The following is a 14,616-nucleotide window of genomic DNA, read 5'->3' as shown; positions in this document are numbered from 1 at the left end:
CTCCCCCCTGCCAGGTGTAAAGGAGCAACTTGGACACGAATGCATGAAGGAAGCATGAGTTCAAGTCCGTTGCTATCCCCAGGTTGGCGGAAGGGTGTGTAGAGCCCAGGATCACATTAGATAATTGACACAGGGGTGAAAAATGGGTTACAAAATCGTGGGATAAAAAAATTATATAAAAAAAAGAAGCCACCTCCCCGACAAATTGCGACAATATCAATATATACTGTTGCCCTCCATGAGGCGGTTTAGAGTTCCTAAATGTAAGAAAAACAGAACTCTTGATACAGAAGTCTTGTCTGTATCTTGAGCGGTGACGTCATGGACGCAGAACAAATGTTATAGTGTTATCCAATGTTATTCTCCATAGAGAGAAACCCAGGGGATGAACGAATGGCGTCAGGACTTCAGCTATTACTATTATTACGGAATTTTAAATCTCTCCACTTGTGGTTTTCTGACCTTTTTCAGGACCGTTTTGAAAGACGCCAGTGATTTACATCCTTTAATGGATTGTGAAGTCAACACAAATGCACACATGCATGCGCCCCACACACACTCAAAGGATGATGACATCAACACACATGCACGCACGCACGCATCAGCAGTGGTGGAAAAGAATATTCAAATGTACCAATACTGCAATATACAGTAGAAATACTCTGTTATAAGTGAAAGGCTGGAATTAAATATGTACTTATTAAAAGTACAAAAGTATTGGCATCAAAATGTACACATCACATTGCGAGCTTGTAGATCGGCCATTTTCAAATGGCCGAAATGTATAATGTAGGGCTGAAGTGGTCAATGTATGTTTTGTAATATTAATCAAAACTTGCAAAAAGTAAAGTAAACTGTAAAAAAAATAAGTTTTCAACTAAATGTAGTGGAGTACAATGTTTGGATCCAAGATGGAGTGTAGTAGAAGTAAAAGTATTGGAAATTGTAAAGTAAGTAAAAGATACCTCGAAATTGTACTCTTGTGCAGAACTCGAGTAAATGTCCTTACTTTCCACCACTGCTCAAAGGATGTGGTCTGCTAGTCTACCAAATTACATAAATGCAAAATACATAATCATCTACGTTGTTATTTTTTTGCAGAATATCCAGTCAAACTGTGCCGTGATTAGAACCAGTGGACTATCCTGCTGCTTTTGTTGTTTGTTTTTGCTCTTTTGTCGTCGGGTTCAGGATATTAGGTCATGTTGTAGTCGCAGACTAAGCAGCCACGTGGTAATTTGGTAGTAGTTACAGCTAATAATATAATATTACAGCTAATACAGTATGCGACCGTGGTGGTCCGGGCACCCTAGGCTGCTATAGAGCGTCGCAGTCCCGCCCCCTCGTGAGACGCGGAAAATAAATCCCTGTTCATTTTCCTCATAGACTTTTCAGAAAGTATTTTTTTTTTTTTTTTTTTTTAAGATATTTTTTTGCGGCTTACGCCTTTATTGATTTTTTAAGGGACAGACAGTAGGCTGACAGGAAACGGGAGAGAGATGGGGGGATGACATGCGGTAAAGGCCGTGTCGGGTCCGGGAGTCGAACCCGCGGCACACCGCGACTGGATCACCAGTCCGGTGCCCAGACCGTTACGCTACGGCCTGGGCCCAGAAAGTATTTATTTAAAGACATTTTCGCGCCGCGGACAAAGCCAACTCTTGTCGTGACAAATCATGACAATAATAAAGACAATGTTTTGGGCCAAACAAAGAATTAGAAAGTAGAAAAAAAACGCTTTTTTTTTCCTTCTTTGTAATTAATTGTTTGGTCCAAAATATTGTGTTTGTTGTCATGATTTGTCACGACTCGAGTTGGCTTCAAACGACGCTTAAAAGGTATTTTTTTAAATAAATACTTCATGAAATGTCTATGCGGGGAAAATGCATTGGGATTCATTTCCTGGGCCTGGCGTCGTCACGAAAGGGAGCGGGACTGCGACGCTCTATACCAGCCGGACCAACGTGTCGCGGGTTCGAATCCCAGATCCCGACGACCTTTTCTGCGTGTCGCTCCCCTATTTCCTGTCAGTCTATACAGTGTTGGTGATGGAGAACGCTATACAATGGTGACATAACGATGGTCCCCGAACCCAAATCATTATTATTTTAGGTTAGTTGCAGCAGATAGAGTGGTCTTGGATCCTGATCCTAACCTCAACTACACCAAACCCAGACTATTTCCAACCGTGCAACGCAAATGACCCGGGCAGCGCTAGCTCTACCGAAACCTGACTGTGTGTGTGTGTGTGTGTGCGCGCGTTCGTTCTATGGGATTTGTGCCATGCACCATTGGTCTCATGGCTTCCAAACGTTCCACTAATACTGCTTAGTGGTCTGGCCTTTGTACAGGGTGCTTTTAAAAGGGAGAGAGAGAGACAAGGAGGGTCAGGACACGGTCAGGGGAGGAAAGGTATAGAAACTACAGCCGAGAAGTGGCGACGTGCTCTCTAGCGTCGCAGTGGAATTCAGAATGGACGCACGTGCACGCACGCATGTGCGAATAATAGGGGATAATCAGCGGAGAGAGGCCCAGTGTTTTCATGCTTAATGAGTCTTGCACTGTTGTGGTTTGGTCTTAATCAGCTTGAGCTCACTGATGACAGGGGTTGGTGGTGGTGGTGGTGGTGGTGGGGGGGGGGGGGGGTAGTGGTGCTGGTACTACTGTGTATTCTACTGTTCTGAGAAGGCCTCCACCGCGTGTTCTTGGAAGCTAGTTTTGAGAACAAAATGTCACCCATGTCAGCTCTGATGACATGCAGATGGAGGAGCCTATGCTGATCTCATTCGGATCATAGACTGTAAAAAATATGGACAAAGCGTTCCCCGGGTCTAACATGAACGTAAAATGAAGCCTGTAATAATATGCTAATTCCTGATGTAAGTCGCCATCTTTGGTACCAGCTGGCCATTGGCTGGCTCCGTTTTGTATACCAGCTGGTCATTGGGTGCCCAGACAACGAGGCGGGACTTCCCCCCTTCTTCTCCGTTGGTTTTTATTTTGACTCGAGTGGGAGGGGAATCCCGATCATAGACTGTAATGGTAGCCACGCCCCTCAGAACATACGCGATGGTTCTTTTTCTTTATGGTCATTTTTTTAATTAATGGGACCATAATTTTCCAAAAAGAATATTATGACATTAGAAATTAGACTTTAAACTAGTGACTGGAAGAAGAAAGTATTCATGACCATGTTTATTAAGGTAATACAGTCTAGGTGAAGTTGGGCCAAAATACATGGGCCTCTATGGAGCTATGGGGCTTTTTGGGTCCGGTCCAGCGCCACAACAGGCCATTATATGAACTACCGATTTCAAATGAGGCTTCACGAAATATCTGGCTGACTGCCCCCCTGATTCGGATCTGATTCCAGTCTGATCTCACTTCTCTGCTCTTTTTTTTTAATACTGTTTTTATTAGGCATTTTTTGTACGACAACATCAGAATATTATCGACAATGATAATGAGTAGTTCAGTTATATAAAATGAAAAAAATGACAAGCAATGTAAATGTTCCACATACAATACATAATAAAAAATACATAAATGTGATAAACATGAAAAAACAAAAAACAGTTAAACAATGACAAGTGTGAACAGACAAACAAAACAGACAACAGGACAGACACTAATTGCTCTCAAACTTTTCCAACATGTTGTTGTAAATAAAGTGAATCACTTCTCTGCTCTCGACACAGAAAACTCATCTGTGTTCACTGCAGTACTATACTGTCATTTACAGTGTATATATATATATGCATGCGAAAATATGCAGGTTTTTGCCTTCACAAGTATCAACTTTCACAAATTGGGGGGCTTCATTTTCAGATGGCCCGAATTACGGATTCGGTGGCATTTCGCTTTGCAAAATGGTGCAGGAAAAGTGGGCACCTAAACATTGTGGGCACCTCTGTGTTAAATTGTAAAAAAAATTGTAAAAAATAAATAAATAAGGAATTCATTTGGATAATGGCATTGGACATAATTGTAAAAGTTGTCACTTTATTAATACCAACGGGATTCTTTTAAGGTTTGTGGTTCTATGTGGTTCTATTGTCTATCTTGACAATAGCTCGCAGCAGCGTTCATTTCATTCATGTAGTGAACTTTCCCAACACTGACACACGCACGCACACGCGCATTAGGGGCACTTCACACATGCATGCAAGCATGCACGCAACTCATCAAGGCACACACACATGCAAGCACAAACATGTCTCTTTTGACATCATTATAAGCTCATGACTTCTAAACTATATTTTCTCACGACAATCTAAAAAGACATACTGTGTATTACACGACACAGATTACTCCTCTTAATGTGGTCTTTATATATGCATGGTGGGTCTCTGGGCTATTATTACATGTCATGTTAGAGAAGCCCCCCCCCCTCTCTCTCTCGCGCGCTCTCTCTCTCTCCACCCTCCCTCCACGTCCCTCAGAGTTTTATCTCAGCCATGTTAAGCTTAGAGGAACATAATATTTGCTTATGGCAACATTAAAGGGAAAGACAACATATCACACAGATGAACACATTGTCCTTAGATATACAGTTTACAAGTATTCCAACGGTCTGGTCGCGGTGTCAACATTATTAAGCTCTAATACTGGCCTCTAAGTATTTTCATATGACTGTCTGAAACGGAATATGGAAACATCAGTCCCATGACCCCCCCCCCCCCCCCCCCCCCGACTGTTTAATGTATGAATATTAAAGTATTCTGTTTTCTTTTTCTTTCTTTCCCCCCCCCCATCATAATAACGGCCACAAGGAGTGGTCGAATGTGACACACGGGGTGTTTTCCTTTTAATAAGGTTCCTTCGTGGAATCCAGCGGTCTAATGGTTTCTTCTTCCTGTGTTTGCATGCACCGTGTGACTACAGCGTCATCTCACCACCATCACTAGCCCTCGCAAAGGTCACAGGGGTCACGTTGTGACGTTGACGACTCCCACAAGTTTCCATTTTGACAAACGTTAAGGAAACGAATGTGACAATATTCAGCTCGGAACGTTTTTAGTTTTTTTGTTGCCTGAACTATAGACCGCTTGGGCACCGATCTACTTAACTTGGGAACGTTTCAAGTAGAGAATGACGCAAATAGGGAATGTCTCGTCACGGAGCAGGCAGACGGACAAATGCAGAGATCTACATTTGTGTGTACACTTTTATGCCCATATATGGAGATCCCTGCTGTCATCAGTAGATGCCCATAATTGGGGCATATAGCCTATATCGGCGGTTCTGAACAGCCGCCTATCCGACCATCTCGGCGTAGGTCGACACTCAACGTGCCGAGTTTGACGTTATAGGACGGTCGGTTCTCGAGATACACGTGAACTAAAGACGGACGGATAATTCATATATTTATTTATTTTTGTTTCTTTTTTTTGTGGCTTTCGCCTTTATTTTATATTATTTTATGGAAATTGGGAGAGAGATGGGGGGGCGGGGGGGGGGGGAGACATGCAGTAAAGGCCGTCTGGATCGGGAGTCGAACCCGCGGCACACTGCCGGACTGGATTACCAGCCGAGGTGCCTGGACCATTGAGCCACGGCCCAGGCCGGATAATTCATATCTACAACGTTTTCAAATGGTTGTAGTGACGTAAAAGTACAATATTTGTCTCCGAGATTTAGTGGAGCAGACATAAAAGTATTGACAATTGGAACTACTAAGTAAAAGTACCTCAGAATTGCAATTAAGTACAGTAGGCCTACTAAAGTAAACATACTTAGTTACTTTCCACCACTACCCAAGGTCCACATAATTCACATTTTTCCAAGCTTATTACCTTATATACTGTACTATTTTAAAAGCCAACTAAACAGACAGTCACAAACTTGAGTTACCAACGTCTCGGTTTGACAGTCTGGAACAACCACCCCTCATTTGTACCCAACGTTTGCCTAATAACGTCTGTACAGTTTCTGTGCGGCCATGCAGCGTCGGGCCCGGCCAAGCCTGGGCCTGGGCCTGAACCAGAGGGGTCAAATAAATGCTGGACTGTCACCAGCTCTCGACTATAGACCACTCGTGGTGGCTGTATTGTCGTGGCAGCCTTTAGGGGACTAGGAACCAGGTCCAGAATGGTCTCTGACACAGCTCCAAAACAGCCTACGGTTTTGTTCCCTTCAGTTTGCTGTGGGTTTGGCAGAACTGAGGCCCTTCAAGACCCCTTCAAGCTACCCAGCAGGCTCCAGCATGCCGTGTTGCCTTAGTTTGTCGACGTTTCAGCCCCGCGTGGCTTAAAGCAGGGGTTTCTCAACCCGCGGGTCGCGACCCCTACGGGGGTCGCCAAATTATTTTGGGGGGCCCCCACATTATTATTACAAAAAATTGCAATGGCTGGAAAATATAAATGAAGAGTTTACATAGTGCACATAGTACATGCATACACTTTCCTTGATGATTATATCTGGTTTCAGTATTCATTTATGATATATATGGGGGTCGTGACTCGTGAGACATGGCCAAAGCATTTCCGGGGGTCCCCAGCCAAAACCGCTGAGAACCGCTGGCTTAAAGGGATTGTCTTTGGGTGCCGTGTCATTAGTCAGAAGGTTCATTGTTCCGAAATTACTATCCCTATCTCTAACCCTAACCTAAACCTAACCGCAAGCACGGGAGCAAACCTAAACCTAACCGCAAGCACGGGAGCAGTGCATGTTCGGACTAACGGGACTTCGGATCTATGGGCAGTTCCCGTCTTTGCAGCTACTTTTAACCACTTGAACCCTATACTGTGTTCACTGAAGTCCCTCAGGGAACTATCCTTGGGGACCCTCCATTTTCCCGCCCCCCCTACAGCAAATATTTTCACATAAAATAGCGGTTGAAGATCTGCTATTTTCACAGAATGATTGCCTATAATAATAATAATAATAATAATAATACTAATAAGGATCCTTGATGGCTTGATTCTAGGCTTAAAATAATTGATATGAATATTGTTGTAAATAAAAAATAATGGCTGATTTATTTTTCAGTGGGTCCAGAAAACCACGCCCGCTGCTATGCTCTATATTAACACAGAATACAAAAATCAACTACAAGCTAGAGTGAAGAAAGAGTTCTTGAGCTGTGCTTTAAAAGCAGTCAGTCCTGTCTTAGGTACAGGTATTAGGTATTATGATATGCCCATGGGACTATACCATAGGACACTTTAGGGTTCAGGTGGCTGGGGCAGCTGAGGTCCCTGGTTCGACCCCCGCCGGCTCCACCTGGCTTTAGTGTCCATGCAAGTGTCCTTGAGCAAGACACGTAACGCCTATAACTGCTACCAGATGAGCAGGTTGTCAGTGCCTATAGAATAGTTTCCTCTGCCATCGGTGTGAATGTGAAATACATTGTACACGCACTTTGGATAAGGGCAGACCATTTACCCTTTAAAAGGGAACATGGGAAACGGCATGTCTGCGCCACCATAGAATGAAGAGGTCCAAAAAAACAAGATTATTTACTCCCTTTTGTTGTGTATACAGTGGAGTTGTGGTGTGACTCACGCCACGCTTTTGCCTCGAGCTCCTCCAAATATCCACGCTGTCATCCGCTACCTTTTTTCCATTTTTATGATCGCTCCACTTGCGCACCACACTCATTCCCAGACACTGGCTAATATGTGCTGGTCACTGATGCACAGAAACCAATTCTCACTGACAGACGGGACAGAGCGTGACGGGCCAATGACGGACTCACCGATGAGTGACTTTATACTGCGATCTGCTCCCAATCCAAGGCTTTCCAAAGATTCCAGGGAGATCGAATCATAGGCCGTCCGGTTAGTGTTTTTACCTCATTGCAGTTCCTGCGATCACTTCTAGATGTGGGCTGAGATACGTTTGTTTACCAAGCTTCTGTTGTAGGACATCTTATAGCATTAAAAATCGCAGATGGACGATAAATGGACCACAAGAGACAAACTGTGATCCTCCTCTTGAAAGCATTTCCAAATTCCAGTGGGGCTAATTGATGATCTGATTATAGCATTTTTTTTCTTTCCATTTTCAGTGTTCCAATTCTCAAATCCAAAACCTTCTTTTTCTCAAAGTCTAAAAAAGCCCCAGATGTGGTCACTCTCCGGATCGTCCCAGAATTGCAAATGACAGACACAACGGACCACAAGGAACCACTCACTGTTTTTCTGTGTGTGTGTGCACCCCATTGAAACCCTCGCCACATTCCAGGGAGCTCAAGTCAGAGACTCTTGTGTTGGGTTGGTTTTGTGAGCACAATTTCCACTTTTCACAGCAGGCTCGCTCTGCTAGACGTGCAGCTTGCGTGGGTCATGCGTCGGGCCCGTCAGCACGTGGAAAAGCCAGACGCACTTCATTTTGGGCCTCGTTCCCATTCTAAATGACAGATAGAACCAGACCCGAGTGACAACAAACGCCACCCACTCCATGGAAGGCTTTTTCCGAATTCCACAGAGGTCACGGTCTGACTGTAGTACTTTCCATTTATACTGAAGCAGTCGCCGCCCATTAGGCTTTGAACACCTTCGCGTAGATCCGCAGCAGAGCAAAAAATAAGAAACATATTTTTTGCGTACTGTATTTATATGACAAGTCTTCCCAAATTCTGCGGAGGTCAGCTGACGTCAAATGGACAGGCAAAGCAATATGGTAGTTTCATATTTCTACCACTCCGTATGAATCTTTTCAAATTCCAAGTGAGGTCAAATCCTTTCAAATTCCAAGTGAGGTTAAATGATGGAATGATTGGTTTTAGATGTGATTTCCATTAAAATGTCTCCAGCTCTGGCAGCGAGACATTGGTGAAATCTGCAGAGCTATACGCTGGAGGCTCTGACATTTAAGGCAATGGTTCCCAAAGTGGGGTCCGGGGACCCCCAGGGGTCCTTGAGGGACTTCCAGGGGGGTCCCCAGCTAAGTGATAGATTGTAACCAAATGCACCCTTATGGGTCTGTAACTCAGAGAGTGTACACATGGGGCCCGTTGGGGACCATTATTTTGGTTCCATTTATAAAGTTTATAAAGAATGAAAGATTAGCCCAGGCGGTGGCGTAACCGTCTGGGCACCCGACTGGTAATGCAGTCGCAGTGTGCCTCGGGTTCGACTCCCGAGCCCGACACGGCCTTTACTGCATGTCTTCCCCCATCTCTCTCCCGTTTCCTGTCAGCCTTCAAAAAACCAATAAAAGGCGTAAGCCGCAAAAAAAATATCTTTTAAAAAACAAAAAAAAAGAATGAAAGTTTATAAAGGCAAATTTGTAAACAAAAGGCAAGACATCCAGTTAGTAGTTAGACTGGTATGAGAGAGAGAGAGACCGTAGTGTGGTTCTCATCAGACGTATATCGGGTGGTATTGTCGATGCGTCACCTTCTTGCGGCACTTGGGACAGCGCTGGGCGTGGCGCAGCGCGTCTCTGAGACACTGGCTGCAGAAGACGTGGCCGCAGAGCGTGGACACCACCAGCCTGCCGCTGTATGCAATCTCCGTGTAGCCGTCCATGCACACGGGACACACGATGTCTCCGGGGCGCGTCACCCTGGGTCTGCTCTTTTGTTCGTCGTTTTCATCGTCGGTTATAACGATAACATTGCTCTCATCGGTCTTGAGGTGAGCGTCGCCGCTGGTCAGATCGATAACGCCGCCATCCGTCGTCATCTTGCGGCCGCCGGTCTTCGCGTTTCCCCCGAATGGAGTCGTCGTGAACTTTCTCTTCTGCAGACCTTTGGCTGCGGTCCTGCTGCTGCTGGCCGACTGCATTCAGATTCAGTTTACGAGACACCGAACTCTTTACTTTTTCAATGAGTGTGTGAGTCGGCGTTCTCCTAATTTGGGCACGGATGATGTCGCTGATGATCCCCGGCTACTTTTCAGAGGCACTTTTTGAGAGGAAGTGAACGTTTGGACGAAAGCTTACCCGAATATGGAGTTATACGTCATAGATGTCTGACATCATCAATATCCACATGAAGTCATTGGACCCAGTCTTGTTTATTTGTCCTTTATTGACTAGACCGGTGCCCGGCTGTAGTAAGTAGCCTGGCTAAAGCCAGACGCGAATCTGCCGTTGGCAAAAATATTGCCTCATATACCACACGATTTGAGTCTGGGTTATTAGCCAGGCTATACGGCTGTAGAGCACCGAGTCGGTAACGATGGACGTTGGGAGATCCATGGTGGGGGGGCCAACGGTTCTCGAATTACGTGGTTTACATAATGTACGTACTGTACGTGCGTGGCGCATTTATAGATTCGGGGGAGACCCACTGAGACCAGAGGAGCCCCTTGCAGCAGAATCCTATCCTATCCGGGTATGTTTTTGGTTATGTCCGAATCATAACGAGTTAGGGCCGATTCATACTACTATTTTACCGCTGTTTCGGCGCTGTAGTGCCGAAATGATTTCGGCTCGTCAGAAATTTTCAGTAGCACCGAAGAGCCGACTTTTGGACGGTCCCCGCCCCCCGAACCTCAAATGACGTCAAATTGTAGCTCTACAGAGCCGAACCGACTTGAATCGAGTATGAGTCGGCCCTTAGAGGTCCCTCGTTATGATTCAGATATGACCATGAACAAACCCCTATAAGTAAAGCCCATATATTGGGCATAATTTTATGGAGATCCGGTGGTCCCAGAGCCTGTGCGGTGCCCGCCGCCAAGACGGGCCTGCCCCACCCTTAGATCTCCATATATGGAGCTGACCTGTTCTGACATTCCGTATGTTGTTCTGACCTCATCAAACCCTGTACACTCGAGACACTGCCCCCGCTGCCACCCTTAGATCTCCATATAATGGAGCTGACCTGTTCTGACATTCCGTATGTTGTTCTGACCTCATCAAACCCTGTACACTCGAGACACGCTCCATATATGGCCAGTTCTAGTTACTAGTTTGACTCACATGTTGTCCATGTGAGCCTTGAGGAAAAGTGGCACAATTTTACTTGACACACGTTTTCTGCCAGAACTTTCATTTGGATAATGAAACTAGAGGACAATATCTCACTCGAGTCTTAAGAGAACGCACGTGGCCCAGGCCGTAGCGTAACGGTCTGGGCACCGGACTGGTAATCCAGTCGCAGTGTGCCGCGGGTTCGACTCCCGGACCCGACACGGCCTTTACTGCATGTCATCCCCCCATCTCTCTCCCGTTTCCTGTCAGCCTACTGTCTGTCCCTTCAAAAATCAATAAAAGGCGTAAGCCGCAAAAAAATATCTTTAAAAAAAAAGAAAAAGAGAACGCACGCAGCGTTACAAGTTTAAATGCAGGCGAGGTCAGTCTGCTAACAGTGTGCAGATAAGACCGATCTATGGCTGTATTTGGAATACATGAAATGTAAGATCACGGACATTCTAGGGCTATTATCTTGTAAACCAAGAATATTCATTCAAACACGTATTCACCAAAACCAACTTACAGTTAGTTGATTTAAAATGTATTTGTGTGTGCTCGTGCTCCTGCTTCGGACAAGTTACTTTTGTGCCTGGACAAGTGAATGGGAAATGTACTTGTCCGAAGGGCAAGTGCCTCAAAAAGTTAATGTCAAGCCCTGCAGTTGTCTCAGTCTGTCTCAAGTATACATTCTGAATCCCTGTCTTTTACTTGTAACAGAGTATTTCTACGTTGCATGCAGTATTACTAGTTTTACTTGAGTAACAAATGTCATGTGGGTATACTTTTTCCACCACTTGTACAGTACAAACATTTGTACCACCACCTTTGTGGTGCCATGTCTTCTAATTGCCAGTGACAGTGAGAGCAGACGCCTCCCGCATTCCATGGAGGTCATTTGGATTTCTGAGCATTTTCCACGTTGGCAAATTCAGCGTGGCGTCCGTAGCAGATTAGGTCGAGAGAGGCCGTCTGGGAGTCGTATAAGTGTGGCATCGCGACCTGCCTCACGCACACGGAAAAAGGGAGCACACTTTCTGCCAGCCCTCCTAGGTGAGAGCGGCCAGCAACGACAAATTATGCCTCGATTGGACTCTCGACAAGGCACGACCAATCGGCATCAGACAGTCATGGGCCATATAGCCAATCGGCCTCAGGGAGTCGGGAGGCGTAACCTATTAGCCTCTAGTACTGGCAGGAAACAATAAGTTCTAGCACTGCGTGAAAAGAGGAGTTGACAGGCAATTATGGACACTGTATTTTGCCCGTAAACCTCAAGTTTAGCGGGCATATACGGTACGGTATAATATACAGGTGTGATGGTACAATTCGGGAGTTTACCGGAGTTTGTTGGAAAGTTTAACGGGAATTTCCTTTAATATACTCATCCGTGTTCCATGCTTTTTGCGCAGTGTACGTAGGTTATGGTCAGGGATAATATTCATTGAACTCTTTCTAACCTTTGCATCTCATCTTTTCAAGTCTTTTATTACTTTTTCTTCCCCTCCGTAGTCACGTTTATTAATTGTGTCTGCGCTCTCTACAATCTCTCTTATTGCTACTTTCTCACTTGTCTTTCTTTTATCCTAACTGTACACAATCTGTTTTCTATGGATTGTTAGATTTGCTGCTTGTTTGTGAAATAATTCAATTCAAGTCAAAGTCTCTATCCCTCTCTGCACCTCTCCCCTCCCTCACTCTCCCTATACCCCCTCTTCCTCCCCATCGCCCCGTTTCCATAGCGACTGCCCCGTGAGGAGCTGTACATGCCCCCCATCGTGGTGAAGGTGATCGACAACCGTCCGTTTGGCAGGAAGCCCGTGGTGGGACAGTGCACCATCCGCTGCCTGGAGGAGTACCGATGTTCTCCTCAAGACCACCTCCAGGACGCAGATGACGAGAGAGGTGAGGGAGGGAGGCCACTTAAACTATGACGCAGTGTTGCCAATGCCAACTCTCCAGTAACGGAACTAGCTACTGGCTCTTTGGAAAGTATCTAGAAGTGTTATATGCGCGCGCGAAGCCCCTAGCGACTTTTTAGCGTCCCTAGCGACTTTTAGGCGCCCCTAGCAACGGAAATATGGAGCCAGCCCAGAACACCATTTACTTGCTCTGTGGACATAACCGAGCCGAGGAAGCCAGACGCGCCGAGCTGGCCCGAGCACTTTAGTGTTGCCAACTTAGCGGATTTGAGCCTGAGACAGGGAAAATGAAGAAAAAGGAGGGTTCTATCTCTGGCGACTGTCAACATGATTTGTCCCCAATTTCACTAATTCAGTCGCTAGGGGGGTCTGGAAAGAAGATAAATAAGGCAACAAATCCACTAAGTTGGCAACACTGCTATGACGAATGTTTTTTGCCGACTACCTTTTTCCACTGACAAAAACTAAATCAAAACTAAGCTGACTTTGTCAACAAATAAATACTAGACTAAAATGTTCCAGAGAGATCCAGTTTTTTAACTGCTTAATTCATAATTTTTAACCCCCTTTGATTGCTGGTGTTTTTTTTTACTAACCTTTTGAAGAATCAATTTCCGGATATTATAATAATAATAGTTTGCGTAGGCTGGCCTTAGACTGATTGCATTGAATAATATCATCAGAACATTCGTTATAATTAAGGAATAGAAACCAAGATGATGACTATGGTCAGAAAGAAATTAAATACGTTGTGCTTCACAACTTTACCTTTATGTGTACTGGTTTTTAATCCATAGTTAATTATGTATAATAATAATAATAATAATAATAATAGTATGTTACTATGAAAATGCAAAAGATGCAAATAAAATGCATAATAAAAAAACACTATGAAAGTGCATAAGACTGCACAGCTTTTATGTGTACTTGCAATGTTAAACCCTCAGAGAAATCGCTGTGGTTGCGTGGTATCGAAAATGGTATCGAAATATCAATACTTTTCCAAATATCATATCGAAGTTTAGAATCCAGTATTGTGACAATACTATACCTACATATTTAATGGGTTAACGGTTATTAAATAATAATACAATACAATTTGCGTCCTCACCTTTGTCTTCAATGTTTGGTTTTGCACAATGGTTGGGTTTACACTGTTTGTGTTTACACAAACACTCAAAACTGGCCATTCATTATCAATTAATCTTTGGGTCGGGACAATGACGTAAAACTGGCCACATTCATTATCAACAGCATTTAATGTGACACAGTTTGTGTTTACACGCACCCTCAAAGCTGGACATAGGAGGGACCCTCAAAAACAAAACAAGTAGGCCTACAAGCCCACACCGTGTCTCATTGTGACACGCAAGATTGTAGATTGGCTATTTTCGACTAACCAAAGTATACAACAGGGCTACAGGGGTAAAAAGAAAAAGGGGTTTTGATGATGGGGACAACCCTCAAGGACCCCACTTTGAGAAACCACAGTAATAGAGCAACAGACAAACATGTTAACAAACACGTGGCATGATAACCTGTGAAATGGGTGGTGAAATCACAGATATAACATATGACTGTCTAATGTGTGCCACCTGTGTGCATGTAGACGAGATGGCGCCGACTCCTCGCGACGACGTCCTGATCGACATCGATGACAAGGAACCACTCATCCTTGGACAGGTAATCAGTCAATCAGAATATCTGTACACGTTCGATCGATCGTATAATTATGGATCTATTTTTCTTACTCAATCTACTGATTCCACTGGTTTCAATGAGGAAGTGCTGGTTGCCAATAATGCAGCGGTGTGTGCGTGCACGTGTA

The 14,616-nt window shown here is 44.6% G+C and overlaps 1 protein-coding gene across 10 annotated transcripts in view; it reads left to right on the top strand.

Annotated features, from left to right (window-relative positions):
* Positions 1-14,616, top strand: part of dysf (dysferlin, limb girdle muscular dystrophy 2B (autosomal recessive)) — a 148,192-nt gene that overhangs the window by 83,655 nt on the left and 49,921 nt on the right. For all 10 annotated transcript variants that reach the window (XM_083789304.1, XM_083789307.1, XM_083789312.1 and 7 more), the window contains 2 exons: positions 12,609-12,771; positions 14,398-14,471. In XM_083789304.1, the coding sequence (XP_083645430.1) occupies positions 12,609-12,771; positions 14,398-14,471 (237 nt within the window). The remainder of the gene's footprint in view (positions 1-12,608; positions 12,772-14,397; positions 14,472-14,616) is intronic.

The sequence above is a fragment of the Protomyctophum parallelum genome, assembly GCF_964188405.1.
Source record: "Protomyctophum parallelum genome assembly, chromosome: 18".
NCBI classification, from domain to species: Eukaryota; Metazoa; Chordata; class Actinopteri; order Myctophiformes; family Myctophidae; genus Protomyctophum; species Protomyctophum parallelum.
This window is presented reverse-complemented; position numbering and strand designations above follow the sequence as displayed.